General features: G+C 49.7%; 1 protein-coding gene across 2 annotated transcripts in view; it reads left to right on the plus strand.

Moving 5' to 3' along the window:
- Positions 1 to 19,878, plus strand: part of shg (DE-cadherin) — a 32,969-nt gene that overhangs the window by 10,651 nt on the left and 2,440 nt on the right. The window contains exons 2-14 of one of the 2 annotated variants that reach the window (XM_012291523.2): positions 13,951 to 14,036; positions 14,113 to 14,254; positions 14,319 to 14,557; positions 15,285 to 15,473; positions 15,542 to 15,834; positions 15,906 to 16,185; positions 16,252 to 16,831; positions 16,898 to 17,079; positions 17,157 to 18,501; positions 18,596 to 18,819; positions 18,899 to 19,114; positions 19,214 to 19,553; positions 19,687 to 19,803. In XM_012291523.2, the coding sequence (XP_012146913.1) occupies positions 13,951 to 14,036; positions 14,113 to 14,254; positions 14,319 to 14,557; positions 15,285 to 15,473; positions 15,542 to 15,834; positions 15,906 to 16,185; positions 16,252 to 16,831; positions 16,898 to 17,079; positions 17,157 to 18,501; positions 18,596 to 18,819; positions 18,899 to 19,114; positions 19,214 to 19,553; positions 19,687 to 19,803 (4,233 nt within the window). Of the gene's footprint in view, positions 1 to 13,950; positions 14,037 to 14,112; positions 14,255 to 14,318; positions 14,558 to 15,284; positions 15,474 to 15,541; positions 15,835 to 15,905; positions 16,186 to 16,251; positions 16,832 to 16,897; positions 17,080 to 17,156; positions 18,502 to 18,595; positions 18,820 to 18,898; positions 19,115 to 19,213; positions 19,554 to 19,650; positions 19,804 to 19,878 lie in introns of both variants that reach the window. The other variant, XM_012291522.2, reaches the window with a different exon arrangement.

Below are 19,878 nucleotides of genomic sequence, written 5' to 3' on the forward strand. Positions count from 1 at the left end.
TACTCTTTTTAGTATCGTTTATCCGTCAACCCTTTTATAACGAGATTTATCCGACCAAGCGTAGCCACTCGATTTACGCGCGACTGAATCACGCGAACATTTTCGATTTTTGACGAACGGCAGTCGTAATGCATTCGCATCTTTGCATTTGTGACTCGACTCGATCGAATGATATCTCGGGATATTCTCATTTATTTACTACTTACAATAAGTAAAGAATATATTCTGAATTAATTTTAAATTAAAGAACGCAGAGGGTTAATTTTGTACGAAATACATCTCGAAAAGACAAGACCCACATTTCTAGAGAGTACGTACTGTGCACTCGTTATGAGCCGCAGCAATTCAGGGAAGCGGGTCTTGTTCCCCGATCCGACCGATATGTATGACTGCAAATTATTCGCTCGAAAATACGTGCGAATACTCGCAGTAGATCGTAGTTTCTGTTCGGTATGCTGTCGGTGCTCGTCTTGCGGGTATATATAAAAATGATGGGCGCAGGCAACATGGGTTGCCTAGCCTCCGCACGATAACGCGTATGCATCCATCGCTGTTATTCGTTCCAGCTGCCTCGACAAAATCCTACGTATTTATTAATAGATTACTTCGGAGGCGCACTCGTCTACGTGCACGGATAACCTCCGACGCACGATAAGAGCGTCGCGATAACCGAACGATCGAATGGAACGAGCTCGTTTCTCGGAACTTCGCTTCGGAGTTGACTCACGCGCGGGATACCTGAATCGATGACGTCATCGACATTCTCGTCGGTCTTGTCACGCGGACGATCGTTAGGCTCTTGTACGAGTTCCTCCTCTGGCCTCTCGCTTCCACGCGTACGGATTCTTCGAGGCGCAACGTTCCGACTCTTTCGGATCTTCTCGGTCGTCGATCGTCCGGATAAAATACCGCGTTTTTCCTCGATTCCGTTTCTCTCGTTGCATCGAAACCTTGTTCGTGATTCGAAAAAGCGTTCGGTCGACGTTCCGCGTTTGGCTCCGTTTTTCCGCCGCGACCGCGTCTGGTTTTTTCAGCGCCGATCGTTTATTATCGTCCGGGTCGAAGCGGGTAACCAGGATCGAGGAGAAACAAGACGGAGCCGCGTTGCACGCACCTGTTACCGCTCGACCCGTTTCTCTCGCGTCGCCGTTTCCCATCGACCGAAGCAACCATGGAAATTAAACGTCGACGTAAAGGAAGAAGAGTCACGAGATAGTTCCTGACGGTTCGGCGGGCATGCGCGCGGGCTCGCTCGGCCGAAGGGGAGTACTCGCTTAATTGTCCCTTGGTCCCTCGGCGCAACGTGAGAACCGCGAACAAAGGGCGTCCGTGAGAAACGCGTTTGCGTTCGACGTATCCCTCGAGACGGTTCTTCTTCCGAATCTACTGGCCCCGTTTTCCCCGATGACCCCGTTAACCTCGGCGAAACGAACCATTTTAACCCTAATCATCGTCATTTCTTAGTTTTCGAGCTATTAGGTATTTCCAGGTGTATCGAGGCCACTTTTCGCGTTAATTTTAGCTGGAAATTCGCGTAACACTCCGTGGGATAACGAAACGATCGATCGTTGACTCCGGATATCGCGCGGGGTCTCCTCTCGTTAGCGATGTTCTTTCTCTCGAGCGGGATCGGATAATTTTGCGAGTTAGAACGGGGGTAGGAAAGACGAGACTCGCGACGGATAGCGGTAGCGGCGGTAGTTTGGAAGGGAAGATACGGTGTCTGGTGGCAGGGCAGCGTAACGAGGTAAAGTAATGGAGATTGGTGTGGACCGTGAGCTCGCGCAAAAGGGGTTGCTCGTTTGGTAGGTCTAAGAGGTGACGGGCGTCTTCCGAGACGACGTTGGAAACCGCGCTTTTGCTCGAGTCCTCTTGGTCGGTAACTCATTAACGTAAGTAGCTGTTAGAGAAGGGTAAGACATTGTTCGGAAGGGACGTAAATTCGCGTCTTCGCTGGCAATTTCCGCCCTTCGACCACGGGCAGCCGTCGCGGGTAATTCGATTGCAACGATTCTCGAGAAGATCGCAAAGTTCGAGTCTTTCGGATTTTTTCGTCCGAGCACGATCGATCTTCGTTAGAGCGTGAAATTTCGTTCGTATCCAAGCAGCCGATTCCCGAACTCGGACAGTGGTCGCGCCTTAACGCCTCCACCGGCTCCCCTCCATTCTTAATTGAATTTCGTCCAATCCGATTTCCAATTGGCACCCCTGTTCGTTTTCTACGTAAATTACTTCCTTTGTTTACCGAGGGAATTCGCAATTGATCGCCATTCTTTTCGCGCCACCCATACGCGTATATCAACCATCCGCTTCGCGAAACGAGTTTTCCGATTTTCGCCTTAGAAACGGATTAATTCGACCGAGTTTACCCTCTAATTTTTTTCTCGTGCTCCGCCGTTGTCGCGTGCTAAAAACGTCAGTTCTTCGACGTCCCACGACTTTTGATCGCGCGAACTTGGAAGGGTAAACATCCGCGGGACGGTGATTCCGATAGATCCGATTTGCCAACCGATCAAAGTCGTGTTCGGATAGTCGCTTACCAAAAGCGGACACAGACGCGTTCCAGTTTTTCTAGAATCGCTCGAACGTTCGAGCGTTATCGCTACCATTAATTACGTCTGGTAATCACGCGCTTCCAGAGGCAAACATGGACGCGGAATAATTACGTATCGTCGCGTCGTTTCGATTTTGAGGAGCACGGTCGAGCGCTCTTGCCTCCTCTTCGTTAGAATCGTCTTGATTCCTACAGAAGTTGGCTGTTTCGTCGGCGGAACAGTTTCCTTTATTCGCATAAATTCGAAGGGGACACCGTTATTAATTACGTCGTGCTTCAAGCCCATCGAATCGCGCCGCAAACTTTTTTCCTCGGTGTCGCGTCCACGCGGCGCGATACTTTATTACCGATATTTTTCTCCAATCAGAAATGTTCGCTGGAAAGAGAAAAAAGTAAATCGTTTGGTCCTGCTCGTCCCAAATGTCGATCGGAGTTGAACAAAGAACGATCTCGATGCCTGTCCCCCTTCGCTTTGATCTTTTCATTCGAATTCATCGGTTCCCCGATGCATCACCGAAAATAACGCTCACCGGTGTTTTCCTCCCATGAACACGGGGCTGAAAACTATTAAGCGCAGCTGTTGCGCGATAACTAAGATACAATGCGCTCATGGGTGTTCCGTGTAGGGTGGCGAGTTCCCAAAAATATACGAGCGTTTTAATCAACGCCGTTCGTTTCCTCGTTGCAAAGACGAATCGTTCTTCGTTCACCGTTATTTCCGTGTCGAGTTAATGGATTTGGATGGAAAATCTCTCGCGAGTTTCGGTGAGCACCTAGAAAAGCGACGGGGCAACCGGAGTAAGCAACAACAAGGGGCGAGGGATCGAAGCAATAGGAGCAATGGAACAAAGTGGATTCTCGGTCTATGAGTCACGGGTGCGTCGAGAGGCGCGTAACGCGCGTACGCTCCAGTCACGAACACGCCGGGTTGGAGAGAGAAGGGTCCTGCTACACAACGAACGCACGAAATAAAGTAGATCCGAGGGTAAATCGATGAAAGCTGGTGGAGAAGGGTCGCAGGGAGAGCAGATGCCCTTCCGCGGATGCAAGACGTTATCGGGAACTGTTCTTCCTCTTGGACGCGCTTTTATCGAAACACACCTCTGTTGAAATTTCTCCTAATCCGAAGACGTCGAATTTAGCTGGAGTCGCATTATAGAGGCCTTTGGGTCGCGTTCGATACAAAAGTTTCAAGCCGATAAAATCGTTATCGGTCAAAGCTTTTTCTTTCACGGATCGAGGACCGAAGAAAACGCTTGTTCACGAATTATCTCGAGTCGAACGATGCTTTCGTTGTTTCTCGCGACACGCGAACGCGCGAACGTGGCAACGAGTACTCGACGAGTTACGCTCACCCTACACGCTTCTCCCGCTGGCGCCTGCTAAAAATAAACTCGTCTCCTTTCCTTTTTCCCATTCTCCCGTTTGCTTTTTCCTCGAACGCATCGCACGCAGCTCACCGTTTCCGGCAGAGGATAACGCGACGATCGATCGCTGGAAAAAGATCGCGGAGCAGCTTTCATCCCGAGTCTCGGACGCTTTCGATTCGATTATTCGACTTGTTTCGTGAATATTCATAGGCTATTTGTCGAGTCGCAGTTAAATCGAAAATTAGTTCTAATTTTGCGGTGGTCGACGAGCGCTCGGCTGGACGCGTTTCGCGGCTCGATCGACGCTGCGAGGCATAAATTATCGTTCGACGCTGCCCGCCGTGGCGATGAAAATTTAACGTTTCTCGTTTACGCCGCTCGCGGTTTTTCCATTATTATCCAGATTTTTTTCTCCGGGACAGCGCTCCGATATCGCGTGATTCGCTCGACACAGTTTCCGTGGCGAAACTGCCGTGCACGCGCATCCCCGTTCTGACGCGATTGTATAAACTTTGTCGCTCGATCGAATTGCGGGGTAGCAATTTTCTACGGCGTTTTGCGCTTTCTTTTTCTTCACAAGCGTATCCTTGACCGTTCTTTTGTAATTTCTCGAACGCGGTCATGTACGAAACCCGAAGTTTCGGTCTAAAGAATCGTTTCGTTTGTTCGCGATAGCTTTGTACGCGTCGTTCGATCGATCGCCGGGGCAACGAGGACGTTCGCCGCCGTCGATCCGAAACGCAACGTTGTTACCGGACCGCAACTTTGCAATACTTTCCATAAAGAAAACTCTTCTGACCGAACGCAACTTGGATAAAAAACGTCGGTTGTAAGACACGAGTTTTATGTCATCCAGTGTTCTTTACGACGTTAGCCGACGATCGGAATCGATTCGTTCGATAATGTAGCGTTTGATTCGGCCGTTAAAGTCGCGGAACAGAACGCAACGGGAGAAATAAGAAACGCGACGATGAAACGGCTTTACGATCGCGGATATTATTACGAGTCGTTCGGGAAATATCGCGTTGGAACGTCGGGGTTACGCAGGAGAGAAACCGGTGTCTTCGATGCTCGTTTATCGTTGAATTCCGCCGATGTTTTCCGAGCGAGCAAACTTGGCGATCGCGTTCATTCTAGTCGAAAAGTTTCTTGACCGCGAATAAACGCTGACCGCGGCACGACTATGAAATTACGCGATACGGGAGGAGGAGAGAAGGGAGGAAGAACGAACGGTACAAGCAAAAGAGATAGATAGAGAGAGAAGGCTGCACGGAACGTACTCCAACGGGAAATTACCCTGGAAAGCGAGGTTCGTCCGGCAATTCGTATGCTCGATAATAATTGACGTAACGAGGACGCGTCGGGTTTCGATCAATGGCACGATCGGTACACGCGTTCGCGCGATATATTCCCCTAGGGTAGAAACGGCTCTCCTGCCAACCAGCCGTTTCTCCCTCGCGACTATCCGCGCTAGCTTCTCCGCTTGTGCCAGCGTATTTGCGAGGCACGCGTTTAGCTGCGACGAATTACTCGCCAGAAGAGTCGGCCCCTCGATCGATTCGATGCCTAGTTCGATGCTTCGCGTTGCTCTTTGCTCTTTTCGCCTCCGTCCCGGTACTTACTTTTCCTTTGTCCGTCTTGCAAATTCGTGCTTGCCGGCGCGGTGTAAAGACTCGACCGCTGACCGAGAAAACGACCCAGTTAAAGCGATCGATCGTCGGACGCGCGCCTTTTACCCTCGAGAGGAGAGCGTCTTTGACGACGAGCCTTTACGGCTCGACGGTCCGAACGCGTTGAAAACTGATTTCTCGATCGAAGCGATCGTCACCCTTTACCAGAAAACTTTGTCCGATTTGTACGACCTTCGAGGTACTCCGAGTTTACGTCGCGAATTCGAGGCACGGGGTGGCGCGTGACCATCGACGAGGGTGAGAAAGAGGAAGCGGGGTTTTGGGGAGAAATCGACTAGTATTTGGACTGCGAACGCCCCACGGGAAACGGCAGGGGTTCGCCGACCCTCGTCGAATCGAGTTCCCGTGGGATGTTACAGCCTGTTTTACGATATCGAGTCGCACCGTGGTTATCCGCCTTGCTTTTCTTCCTGCCGGTAAACTTGTTTTTCGGGGAGGAAACGCGAATTAAGAGCGTAATAGAAAGGCAGCGGGCCAAATTTTGGCCGGAGGGAGGCCGATGATCGGCCGAGCGAATCGTCGACGTTCACCGATTTACGAGTAGATCGTATTTCCGCAGTTCGTTTGCAAATGTCACGTCGCTATTTTCTGGCATTCTTGCTAGGAAAATCTGCGGCCAATCCGCGGCCACGATTGACCGAGTCGAGTCGATCGTTTGTCGAGTCCGTTTTCGTTTCGGGAGAACACGGTAGCTCGGGACAAACGCGTCGATCGGGACAAAGACGAACGATCGAAACGAGGCGATTTATATTCCACGGAGCGTTGACCAGCAAAGGCACACGGCAGGATAGTCGGACGGAAAAAGGGCGTTTATCGTTTGGCATCCGTTTGAATTACGAGTGCAACGTTGTGCGGCGCGTGGTCCGTTTACGAGATCGCGATATTCGTGGCGCGACAAAATGGAAATGGAACTTTTCTATCGGCGATATTTGCTCGCTTACCGTCGCGTTTCGAACTTAATCTCGATCGAACGCGATTTGTTCACGCGATCGTCGCGACTTTCATCCACGCCAGTCCTTTTATCGATCGACTCGAGAAAAAAGAGAACGAGTTTGAAATTTTCGGTGTACAAACGATACGCTTTTTACTCGGAAAAACGCCGCGCGAAGTCTACTACGTTTTTCTCGGAGATAAAGTCTTTTTCTCGACGTCTTATTTTCTCCTTTGGTTCTTGTCCGGCTTTTGGACTCTCAGCGTACACCGGTATTTATCGCTGCGCGATTATTCGCGAAACAAGTAGCGAAGTTTGCGATTCAACGCGGGTACGCTTTTGGCTCGAAAGTTGCGCGAGCAGCCTCGTTAAAATAAACGACGCGTTCAAATGCACGGCATGCGGGTTCCGCGCGCGTCCTCGCCTCTGGATCGCGATTTTTCTGCAGACACGAATCGACGCGCACGACGGAACAGAGGGACGAAATCTGTTTACGTCGTCTCTCATAGTCTCAATCCGGTTTGCCAGCCCTTCGCGAATCTCGCCCCTTCTCGATCGAATTAAATTCCGCGCTTCCGTTGGCACCCTCCTCTCGGTTCGCGATTTTCACAGGCTCCGTCCGAAAACCCTATTAGGCTACCCCTCGCGAACGCGTTCATCGAATTATGTCGTTTCGGGCCTCCTTTCAACCCCTCGATAAACTTTAAGCCGAGATTTCGATTCGCGCTATCGATCGGCCGCGGAGGCTCGATTAGCGAATTAAATCGAGCCTCGTTGCCAAAGTTTGCGAGCCAACGTGTCCCGCTGCGGTCAAATTTAATCTTCCCTGGCACGAAGTTCCGTTTGGCTCGACGTGTCGCCGCGACGCCGCCCTGTTTTAACGACACACGCTTCTATTCATCCTTCATAATTTGCGGAGTTTTCCCGGCGTGATTAATATACATTCGGCCTTGATAGCGGCTCTTTGCCATCGGATTCGAACGCGTCGTCTCGTTTCCGAGACGCGTCACGACTCCGGGGAATCGTCGCGGTCATAAATTACCGTAAGTTGACGCAGGAAATTGCGCGGTTAGCGAATTTCGAAAACGCGCACGGCTACGCGCAACCTAGCTCGCGATACCTCGTTACGTGCACGACTGGTCAACCGTACGTTCGAACACAATTACGGGAAAAATGCAATTTATACGGTGCAGCGTCGTGTCGATCTCCCGATTAGCATACGCGGTTACGCGCTCCCCGTTCGATAACACGCACGGCTCGCGTTGCATAACTCGTTCTCCCGCGAAAATTCGAGGAGGATCGAAAGTCGATCGCCTCGTTTTTGAGAAATTATTCGCTGTGTGTCGGTCGATCGGACGGTGTACTCGAACGAAAGTCGGCCAGTTCCAAGTTCGTCGCGGATCGATACGTAATGGGGATGCTGTGAAATTAAAGGCGTTTCCGCGGCTAATAACGGTTAGCGAGCGATACGTTGCCGATAACCGATGTTTCTTTCCCTTTTTCGCTGATGCAGCTCGCGAGCTAATTAACCGCCGTTGGCTGAAAAACGGGGTCTTTCGATTTCGCGGAACTCGGTTGACGGAGAAATTTTGAGAATCGAAGTTCCAGGAAGAGGCGCGTAAACGGTCAACGTATGGAAAAGCGTTCCCTCGGGGAAGCTCTGTTTTCGCTGAAAATCGACGCGCTTTCGCGAGATACTCGATAGCGCGAGTATCGTTGTTTCCTCGCCAACGAATCGCTTCCCATCGAAAGAGGACTTTGCGGCCAACCGGGAGCTGTTCGAGCCCGTACCAGCCTACCTAACAAATCTCCCGTCCACCCCCTAGCGAACCCGTCGGAAAAGTATAGGGAACCGTGTTACGTTGGCCTCTCTAATTATTCGCCAACTCTCGGCACAGCGCGATGCTCTGTCATTCGGTCACCTTTTGCCCGTTGACCACCACCGCTACCACCACCACGGCCACTGCCGTCGTTACCGCCACCACCGCGGCTTCCATTGTTGGTTAACTCGCGCAAACGCCAACACGCTTCTTTTCGTCGCGCGTGAAAATATTTAGAGGAAGCGCTCTAAATACAGGCTGCGCTGTAAACACCGGCTAATCGAAGCATGGCTGCTAGGGGTTTCATCCTGGAATTGTATCAAACTGAATCTGGAGGGTGCATTGTGTTCGTTACCGTTAATCTCGTAGAACGTATAATATTTCACAGTTATTACCTTTGCTCGCGGCTCGACATTACGTTTCTCTCGGATGTTATAACTCAGATGCATTGGTTGAATATACATTTTGTTTCTTTACTGCTTATTCTAAAATCAATTCCCTAAAGTAAGGGCTAATTATTACTGCAATGTTGAGACGTAGGGTAAGGTTGCTCAAGTCCTCCCTGAGAAAAAAAAATTAGTGTTTAGCAATTATGTAAAAATTATATTTGCTATTCGATTCTAGTGTGAATATTGTTTTTATTTATTAGAACAACTCTGAACAATCTTTGCGTTGTTATATAAATTAACCCTTTGCGCTCGAGAATAGGCGCCATTCGATTTAATATAATTATTTAAAAAAGCATTATTTAATTAATTCATGAAATAGACAGTGGAAATTATTAGTAGAGAAATAATAACTTCAAAAGAAGTCATTTAACATTTTAATTAATATTTCAAAGTTGCTGTTTGTAGACAGTAAAATTATCTTCGAGCGCAAAGGTTTAATCCTAATGTAGTAGCCATAAATATAAAACAGATACGACTTAAGCAACCTTACCCTGTAAGGAAAATTGAAAAGTTAATTACAGTCCGAATTTAAAGATCCTTGTAGTGAAGACTCAGTCGCGCTGCGAATATAATTTTTATTCGTCACAAAGTCAGTAGCGTGACAAGTTAAAAAATTTACCCGACGCGTTTACTTTTTGAAGTACTCGACCAAGTTGAGATCGCAGCATCGCTGACGCGGAAACACTGTTCGCACAATGTTTGACCGATTTTTAGCGATCGGGAAAAGGCGCTCACGGTTTAATCTCGCCGGCTAAAGTTCATGGCTTCCCGTGGGAGGCGGTTTTCCCAGGTCGGTGTCTCTTTTTTCCCTCGGTTTTCGAGCGAGGAAAGTAACGCGACAACCGAGCGTAAAAGCTCGATGAAAATGTTGCACCGATGCCGACTAACTCGGAAAACACAAAAGGAATGTGATATGCGGCGTTATTAAACCTTTGTCGCGAGCCATTTACCTTTTCCTTTCTTCTCGTGACGAGGATTACGCCGTCGTTTCGATTACGGCGACGTTTTTTCTGGCGACCGGTTATGTCTCCGCTCGCCTACCCTCGAACGAGCGTTCCTCGACCCGACATCGCGGATTAGCCGCAATTCTCGCGCAGTTTATCGCGCGACAACGGCAACGCGACTTTCTAACGAGCCAAGGAATTTCCGCCAACGAACGCGTCTCGCTCGATAACGAGTACAAAAGGCAGGAATGCGTGCCAACCTCCTTAACCTCTTCTCGTTCGCGCGCAATTTCTTCGTCCTCTCGATTCGCGGCGGCACGCGTCTATTCCGCCTCGGCCAGCTAATGGAGATCGCATTTTTTCTCCTTGCAAAGCCATTACGGAGAAACAGCCGACGCAGCGGTTTTCCGCGGATTATCCTGAAACACGGCGCCTCGGAGTAAACAATTTTGCCTTTTTACCGCGACAAAGATCGAACCTTCGTGGATTACTCGGTTAAAAACGATCGAACGTCGCGTCCGACGCACCAAATCCAATATTACGCGGACGTGCGCCTTTCCGAGTTCCGCGGCCGACTACGAGTAACGGATAAAGAAACTAAGCTACTTAGCGTAAGCTAAATCCGCGTCGTAATCCTTGGCGGTGAATCCGAACGGAAAGTTCGTTGTCCGTAAACTGGGTGGGATCGAAGAGATTTTGATCTCCCTCTCGATAGATTCTTCCGGTCTCCCGACTCGTTCGCAACCCCGAAAAACGTGATCGATTTTCCCCTGACGGTATTTCCGATCGCGAGGGGAAAACGAGGGTTCGATCTTGTAACGACGCGAGTTAGTTTCGTGACTTTTTCAGGGTTCGTTGGAAGAAAGATCGCGTGGGAGGGAACGCGTACCGCACCCTCTCTCGCAGACGAGGGTAGGCACGGCTCTAACGACGGAATCAAATGGAATGGGATAGGACGGAATGAAAGGCTAAGGAATTAGGGACACGTGTTCGGCTACGAAAAAATTACCCTCGAAGATGGGGTCGGGAAAGCGGTTCTGGCATGGCTTTTAACGGCGTCGAGCAACCGGAAGCTAGAATGGGCTCTGCTGTTTCGTCTGTAAAAACCGTTTGGACATGTTCGTTTGTATGGAAGAGCGACTTGCTTAGTGAGCAACTTTTACAAAAATCGCAGCTTTTACTTTAACACTGCGTCAGCTGTTCTCGGATTGTCTTGAGGGCCATCTGCACAATACAGCAACGGGCCTTTAGCTCTGTATCTTAGCTTCTCGGTGTATTCGCAGTCTGATGCTAGAAACGAACCAACAGTTGTACAGTGCTCGTATAGGTTACTCGAAGCACTCGATTTTCCGATCAGCGAATTTATTCCCTTGATGTCCGATCGATGTCTGTGTTTGCACTCTTCTCTCGTAGGCTGCGAAAAGTCAATCCAAACGTTGACTGCAAATATTTACGACGGAATGTCTTGATGGCCCGGTAACGCGATTTCGCTCATCCGATTTAGGAAAGAGCAGTGCAAGCGGTATCTTTGGACAACGCGCGGAAAATCGGCTGAAAGTTTTCAGCGATAAACGGTCGAAGCGAAGAGCGTCGACAAAGGGTCGATAACGCGATTTATGTTGAGGAAAAAACTGGAGGAATCGTCCCAGTTTCGCAACTCGACCAATACGCAGCTGCGGGTAGTTGCGTTCCGTCTACGAAGTCACGTTTCCTCTTAGTTCTCGATTTCGATGATAGAAATCGCGTTTACTCGGTTCCGTCGGTTTTACCTCGACTTCGGAACGGTCCGCGGGGACGAACGCAGTCAAAACGTGTTACGCGTACCGATGGATTTGGATACGTTACGGTTTCGTCGCTTTTTCCTCCTTTAACGTATTCTCTCCGCGAACCGAGTCGTTCGGTTTCGCGAGGGAATCTATTTTCGGAGGAGCTTTCCACGGAATCGCGTTCGTGACGGAAAAATTGAGAGGAAGGAAGAGGAATTACCGCGATATTTAGTCGCGTTGGAAGTGGAGCGAACAGAAACGCATACCGCGATATTATTTTTGGTTATCGGACTCTTCATAGTTTATTCCGTTTCCATTCGGGGAATAAGCTCGGACGAATATTTGTCCGGCAAACGAATAAACGAAATCCAGGTCGATCGATCGGCCGATCGATGACTCCGGGCGATCACCGGACAGCGAAATAGCAGGAAGTCTGTAGGTGGCTATTCCCAAAGTGATCGGACGCGTTATCGACTAAAACTGACCGTCGCGACAATGGAGCTCTTTGATGCAATTGGCTTTGTACGCGTTCGGTCGATGAAAGGGTGCCTCCGCGTACGTTGCGACGCGTCGCGACGACACGGAAGAGAAATCGTGTAATTACCTGCGTCGCGGTATGGAAATTGCGGATACCGATCGAGTGCTGCTCGAAACGTCGTGCAAGTCCATCGAAATTTTCACGCGCGTCGTTGGTCATCGATTTCTCGTTCGGCAACAGGTGGCTCGTTTTTTCCGAATTCGCGAATTTGGGACGAGCCGCCTCGATCCTTTAAAAGAACTCGTATTCACGGAACGATGCCCCCGTTCCTCGATAACGTCCCTTCCGTAATCGATTTCCTTCGAGAGCCGTATTTAGGATTTTGGAAATCGATGGTCGTCGCGTAACGAAGGAAAGGGTCCTTTGGATAATAATAGGAAGGAATAACTGGAGGTCTCTTTGACGTCATCGGTTTCTTTGGCAATCAACGGCAGTTGTAACGAGAGCCGTAGTTTGTACGAACGAGAGAGGGTGAAAGACAAGAGGGCTCGTCGTTGCCCGACGAAGGAGAGCCGAGGGACTAAAGAGACACCGCTACCAGCGAAACCTTTAGGGTTTACCTCTTCCGTATTTATTCGACTCTTTAGGGGATAGGATAACGTATAGAGTCCGTACGGCTTAATGTCATCGCGGAAACCACTCCGAGTTGAAAATAGAACGCGAAGAAAGTCGATCGTCGAAAATTTCAAGTTGGAAAGTTGTTAAAAAAAAAATTTACACGGAACACGTATCGAGGATGTATCGAGCGGTCTCGAGGGTAGGTTGACCGATAACGGCGAGCGAGCACGCGATAACTGCTAGCTCGCGTTTCCCAAGTTTTTACGAGGCGTTCAGACGTCGAACGAGGATAAGAATCGTTATCGTTGAAAGGTGGAGTCACGAAAAGCCGGCGCTCCGTAAATACGTAACGGGATCCTCGTTGGAAATAATATTTCGAAACATCCATCGTTGTCTCGCGAATCCGTTAACTTCGCCAACGGAGAAGATTGCACCGGACATTTCACTCGAGAAGCGGTTACCTTCGAGCGTACCTCGATCGAACAGCCAACTCGTCGGTAATCGAGTTACGCCCGTGCAAGATCGGCCCGTCAAAACGGTCCAAACGACGCCGAGCCGGAAACGGTTTGGACGCGAGGAAGCTTCTTCTTGAACGCGTCGCGATCGCTTCTCGTTCCGGGCGTGAATCGAATTTTCTGCTCGGCGCGGCGTGGATTTCGCGCCTACGGTAACGCGCCGCTTACGTTTTCCTTGCTTCGAATTCGTCGCACGGAAGCTAGCTCGAATCTTTATCCGATTCGCGAAGCCTCGCGTCGCGGACGAGCTCCGACGAAAGTAGGTTAACTCGCGTACACCCTCTTACAGCGTTTCCACCCGACCACGCGTCTCTTCGCTCGAGTCACATTTTTTCACCGCATTTTCGAAACGCCGTGGTTTTGCCGTTTTTTTTCGCGCCGCGATCGATGCATTAATTAACTTAACCAATTACCTCGACGTATCGAGCTCGCATCACAATTCATAATTCGGTATTAACTCCCAAGTTCGTTAATGGAAATCTACTCTGCGCTTATTTTACACCGCATGTCGGACAATGCACGAGGCTCTTCGTCTTTGATATTTCAACGCTCTTAAAATCCGATGATCGTCGGTGGAAAAATTAAAGGGAACCTTTCGAAATGTTTATTAGACGATCTCGCGCAGCTTAGTCGATTATTTATTCGACGTAGGTCGTGTCATTTCGTCGGTCTAAAGTCGAAAGCTTTTACGGGGCCGTGTTACGGCGTCGAGAGAGCGAAATACGGAGATGATGGGAAGAGTGCGAGGATCCTTCGGAATCCGTTCGCGAGAAAAAGCGAATTTCTAACGAGTAACGTTTTCTTTCCGTTTCAGTCGATGCCACGAGATTGAGGCATTCCAGACACCTGGACTCTCCAGAGGCCTGGAGATCGCAAGCCTCGATCGACGAGGAATTAACGGTAAGTGCTTTTCGATTCCCTCTTATTACGTTTCTTCTCGATTTCCACCCTCAACGAAGTTTTCGTGTGTTCTCAGATGCAGTCGGGCGAGAACCACAATCACAAGCCGGTGTTTTCCAACTGCTCGAATTATGCGCCGGTCGTGAAGGAAGAGCAACCGCACGGCACCGTGGTGATACAGGTGCACGCGGAAGACAGGGATCATCCGGACGACGGAGGTGAGTCGCGAAGCTTTTCCGCCAGGAAGAAACACAACGAGACGTAATCGGGTTTCCTTCGTAGGTACGATCACGTACAGCTTCGTGACCGCTCCGGGTGAGAAGCTGAAGTTCGAGATCGACAACAGGACGGGGTTAATTAGGACCACGCAGGGGCTGGACAGGGACGAGCCCGCTCGAGAGAAGGAAGCTTATCTCACCGTTCTTGCCACCGACAACGGAAGACCTCAGCTCGACGATGTGTGCACCTTTAAAGTCACCATCGAAGACGTCAACGACAACGAGCCCGTTTTCGACAAAGTGGTACGTGCTCCTGAAAAACCAACTCCGATGGAATCGAACGTTCTATGGGTCAATCGATTCGTCCACTTCGCGAACCGTTTATATCCGAATTTTGTCCTTCCGATTCCGTATTTCGACGTCTCGATCGCTCCCGGTAGAATGCATGCGTTGCAACTGTACGATCGCGTCGATCGGATTCGAACTTGTACTTTGCGGACCAATCGAATTTCCCGTAGCGTATTTTGCATCATCGACGCGTACCCTTACGTTTTACCATACGACTGTGTCACACTAACCATCTTCTGCTTCGATATCTTTGTTTTTTTTTTCTTTCCTGAACTCAGGTCTTTCGTGGATACGTATGGAAGGTTGGTTTCGAATCTTTGCGGTGTAAACGTTATTTCGGTGTTTGTTGTGCGTGGGAATGCTAACACGAATGCGAACGTATGTGTATAGGAATACGAACGAGAATGCACGTGTGTTACTTTTGTTTTCCGATCGATCGCTTGGCCGAATTCGAACGATGGGATCGGCTTGAAATCCTAAATAAGCTGTTTGGAATTATGCATTTGCGATCCCATCGATCATCTATCGCTTCTTCCGTTGCGTAGCATCGCGTTTACATCTCGTCGCATGCACCGTAGGTTTCTTTTAGAAATAAGGTTGCTGTCGAGAAAGGACGAATTTTAGTGATATTGTTCCGAACAAAAACAAATTTTGTTTGTTTCCCGGTTGCTTCGTGGTACAGGCGTACACCGAGTCGGTGCCGCAAGATTTGCCTTTGAACAAAGAGGTGATGAGAGTCTCCGCGACGGACATCGACGACGGTAACAATTCTGTCGTTCACTATAGTTTGTCGCCGAAGAGGGCGGAAGACGGCGTCTACTTTCGTATAGATTACAAGACCGGTGTGATATTTCTCAACAAAACTATCGACGTGAGTACTACGGGACAAATAGGAAACGTACTTCGATAACAGCTCGTTTAACGACCGAACTTTCGTAGCGGAATCCTGACTACAAGTTCAGCATGACCGCGACTGCCAGAGATCTGGGGGAAAATCCAAAATCGAGCGTGATCGCGCTTAATATTCGAGTGGTCGAGTCCCACAAGAAGCCTCCGACTTTTATTCACTCGTCGGATCCGCCGAAACCGATCAAACTCAAGGAGAACTTCAATGACTTCGACGCCAGCATCATGCAATTGAAGGCCGCTTCGAACAGCGGGGATAATAGCGATATTATTTTTGAACTCGTTCACGGCAGGACGGAACAGACCAACAAAGCAAACACCTTCAGGTATCGAGATTATCCGCGCGTAGGTACTTGTTCCCGACGCAACGTTCATCCTAGTCTTTTATTTTCGATAGACTGGAAACGAAAAAGAATGTTGCGGACGTTGCGGACATCAAGCTGGCGGGACACTTGGACTACGAGAGTAATACACTGTATACGTTGATCGTACGCGTGCAGAACAAATATCGACTGGCTGCCGAGACCGTGGTCGAGATCGAAGTGGAGGACGTGAACGACAACATTCCGGTGTTTCGAGAGATGAAGAAGGGTAGCGTACTCGAGAACGAGCCACCTGGCGTTCCTGTGATGCAAGTGCGAGCCATCGACGCCGATGGGACTTCCGCTCATAATCAGGTACGTTAACCCCGTCTCTTTCGCTCGTTATCTTCTTCGTCTGATCCTATCGTTTCGTTGATCAAGGTTACGTACGAGTTGGATAACTTCCGAGACTTATTCGCCATCGACAAAGACACCGGCAACATCACCACCCTGACCACGTTCGACAGAGAAGTGGAGGATACGTACAACGTGAAGGTGATCGCTGTGGATAATTCGCCCAGCGCTCTGTTCAAGACCGGAGAACATAACAAGGGACAGCAGGTGTTTCGAATCGAGATCGCGGACAAGAACGACAACGCGCCCCATTTCACGCAGGCCGTTTACACGGCTAGCGCTATTCTCGAGAACGCCAATATCAATGCTCCGGTCACGGAAGTGAAGGCTCTAGACTCCGACACAGCCAGTCCGGTTACCTACAGCATCATATACGGCAACACCGATGACAGCTTTTACATCGAGGACACCACAGGGAAGATTCGCGTGAAAAAACCTCTGGATTACGAGAAGATCACGGAATACAACTTGACCGTAAGAGCGTTCGACGGGGTGTACAACGACACCGCCCAAGTCAAGATCTTCATCGAGAACGTCAACGACAATCCACCGGTCTTCGAGGACTTCGAGAAGAACCCAACGATCGAAGAAGAAAAACTGGTCGAAGGTAATTATTCTCCTCGGTCGACGAAGGATGCGAACCGTTCAGACCTAACCGCGCGTTTTGTTGCAGGGTGCATTACCACCGTGGTGGCCTACGACCCTGACATTAAGGACAGAAACGCCGATCAGCATATCGCGTATTTCATCGTGAAGGAGGATCAACAACCTTTGATCGGTATCGACAAGTCTGGGTGCATGACGCTGAAGAAACCTCTGGATAGAGATTCACCGTACGGGTATTCCATGTGGACCGTAAGTATTTATCGAGGAGGATGTATTAGATCTTCGATTTCGTTGCGTTTCAACGGAAATCGTGTTGCGTTTTCCAGGTGATCGTGATGGCGAGAGACGAGGACGGCTCCCCGACCGCTTTGCGGGAACTGGTGATGGTGAACATCACGCTGATCGACATAAACGATAACGCTCCGTTCCTCGATATGCCCTACCCCGTGGTTTGGCCCGAGAACAGATTACCAGGAAAGATCACCGAGCTGAAGGCTCGAGATTGGGACTCGGACGAGAACGGACCTCCGTTTCAGTTTCAGATCGACGAGAAAACAGCCGACAACGAGATTCTCGACAAGTTCGCGATCCGCGGTGCCGACCTGTACGCGCGAGTTCAGTTCGATCGCGAGGAACGGAAGAGTTATGATATTCCTATAGCGATCACGGACAACGGTCAACCACCCATGACGGGGACGTCGACGTTGACGGTGATCATCGGCGACGAGAACGACAATGCTATGTCGGAAGGTTCGAGCTCTATATTTGTCTACAATTACAAAGGAGAAGCACCCAGCACGGAGATCGGGCGAGTGTACGTGAACGACGCGGACGATTGGGATTTACCCGACAAACACTTTGCTTGGGCCTCGTCTCACGATGGCTTCGAATTGAACCAAGAGACCGGTATGATTACCTTGTTATCGGGCATATCGAACGATACGTTCGTCCTAAAGTTCATCGTGACCGAACACAGCATGCACATTGACCGACATCAAGTGAGCGCTTACGTGAACGTCACCGTGAGAGAACTGCCCGAGGAAGCGGTGTCCAGGTCGGGTTCTGTGCGTTTTTACGGAATGACTGCAGAAGATTTCGTCGCGCCCGACGAATCCGGTGTTAGCAAAAAGGAGATATTCCAAGAGAGAATAGCGAACATGTTGAACGCGTCCGTAGAGAACGTGGACGTGTTCACGGTGCTCCACTCTCCGCATCACGACAACAAGAGCTTGTTGGACGTTCGATTTTCGGCTCACGGTAGTCCTTACTACGCTCCCGAGAAACTGAACACGATATTGGCGCAACACGCCAAAGAGATCGAACGAGAACTAAAGACCGACGTGTTGCTGGTGAACATCGACGAGTGTCTCTTCGAGAAGTTGCATTGCAACAGTTCGTGTCGCAGCTATTTGAACGTCAGCACGGATCCGTACCCGGTCTATACGAACACCAGCTCGTTCGTTGGCGTGCGAGCAATCGTGGAACCTCTCTGTACTTGTCACGTAGTCGACCCGTTGGTTTGCTTGAACGGAGGCACGCCATTGGCTGAACGTTGCGAATGCCCGCCGGGCCTTGAAGGACCAAGATGCGAGCTTCTGGGTATCGGATTCCACGGCGACGGTTGGGCCGTAATGCCGCCCCCCGGTCAAGCTTGCGACGACTCTCATTTGGGTTAGTCTTAGTTTTATTTCACGCTTCCCTTTCTCTCCCTCCGCAATAGTTTCCTTATAAAGCGTTCATCGTTCACTATTTGTGCGCGATCTAGGACTCGAAGTAACGCCTCACGTGGACAACGGCCTGGTGTTTTACTTCGGACCGATGACGTACAGTCCGAAAATTGGAGTTCGAGACTTCATGGCTCTGGAGCTGCAGCAGGGGTATGCAGTTCTGTACATGGATTACGGTACCGGAACCGTCAAGCTGGATCAACGACAAATCAAACTTACCGACGGCAAAAGTCACAAGATAGATGTTTATTGGACGAAAAACGTGAGCGTGGTTTCGTTCGTTAAGACCTGTTGAACGAACCAGCGAATCAACTTATTTCTTTTTTTCACGCGCGTTACAGACGATCGAGATGAAAGTCGACAACTGCGGCATCTCGGCTTGCATGAGTTTGACCGCACCTCAAGGTCCCAACGAATTTCTCAATGTGAACAGTCCGATGCAAGTCGGTGGAACTTTGACCAATCTGGCGCAGCTGTCTTCGCAGTTGGCGTGGGATTACAAACCGACCGATAGAGGCTTCGTCGGTTGCATACGTAACATGACTTTCAATGGAAATGTAATTATATTAGAAAAGAATTCGACAATTGTTGTTTCACCGTGAGCCGGTAACAAGAGAACCTTTCGCCCGAAACTTATCGATTTTCTCATGTTTTAGACGTACAACTTGGGAATGCCCTCGTTATCTAGAAACGCGGATCCTGGTTGCGATCACGGAATGGCCAAGGCTGTTTCCTTTGGAATCGATACGAACTTTCTCGTGGCGATACTGGTTTGCGTGGCGATATTGTTGATACTTTTACTCGCGGTGGTAGTGCACAGGCGAAAGACCGACGACTTGTACAAGGACATGGACGATATCAGGGAAAATATAATTAATTACGAGGACGAAGGAGGTGGCGAAGTCGACACCGGTTACGACTTGAACGTTCTGCGAACCATTTACGATGCCCCGCCTATCGATTCCAAAATAGCCCCCGTCGGTTTGCAGACTAGAGGTAAGGGAACCGCGAAAGAGGTCGCAAACTCCGAAATCCATCCTGGGCCTCTGTCATCCATATCCTTTATTTTTTTTCTTTTTTTTTTCTTTTGAAGCACCCGATGAAGTACCAGATATTTGTGGTTTCCTAGACGGCAAAAAGGAGAGCTGCGACAAGGATCCTGACACGAATCCGTTCGACGATGTGAGACACTACGCGTACGAGGGCGAAGGCAATTCCGAGGGTTCCTTGTCGTCTTTAGCCTCTTGTACGTAAACAAGCTTGTCGGTGATCGGTCCTTCCCATCGTTGCTCGATTAATCGTGTTCTAACATTTGTCGCGC

This window comes from Megachile rotundata, chromosome 13 (assembly GCF_050947335.1).
Source record: "Megachile rotundata isolate GNS110a chromosome 13, iyMegRotu1, whole genome shotgun sequence".
NCBI lineage: Eukaryota > Metazoa > Arthropoda > Insecta > Hymenoptera > Megachilidae > Megachile > Megachile rotundata.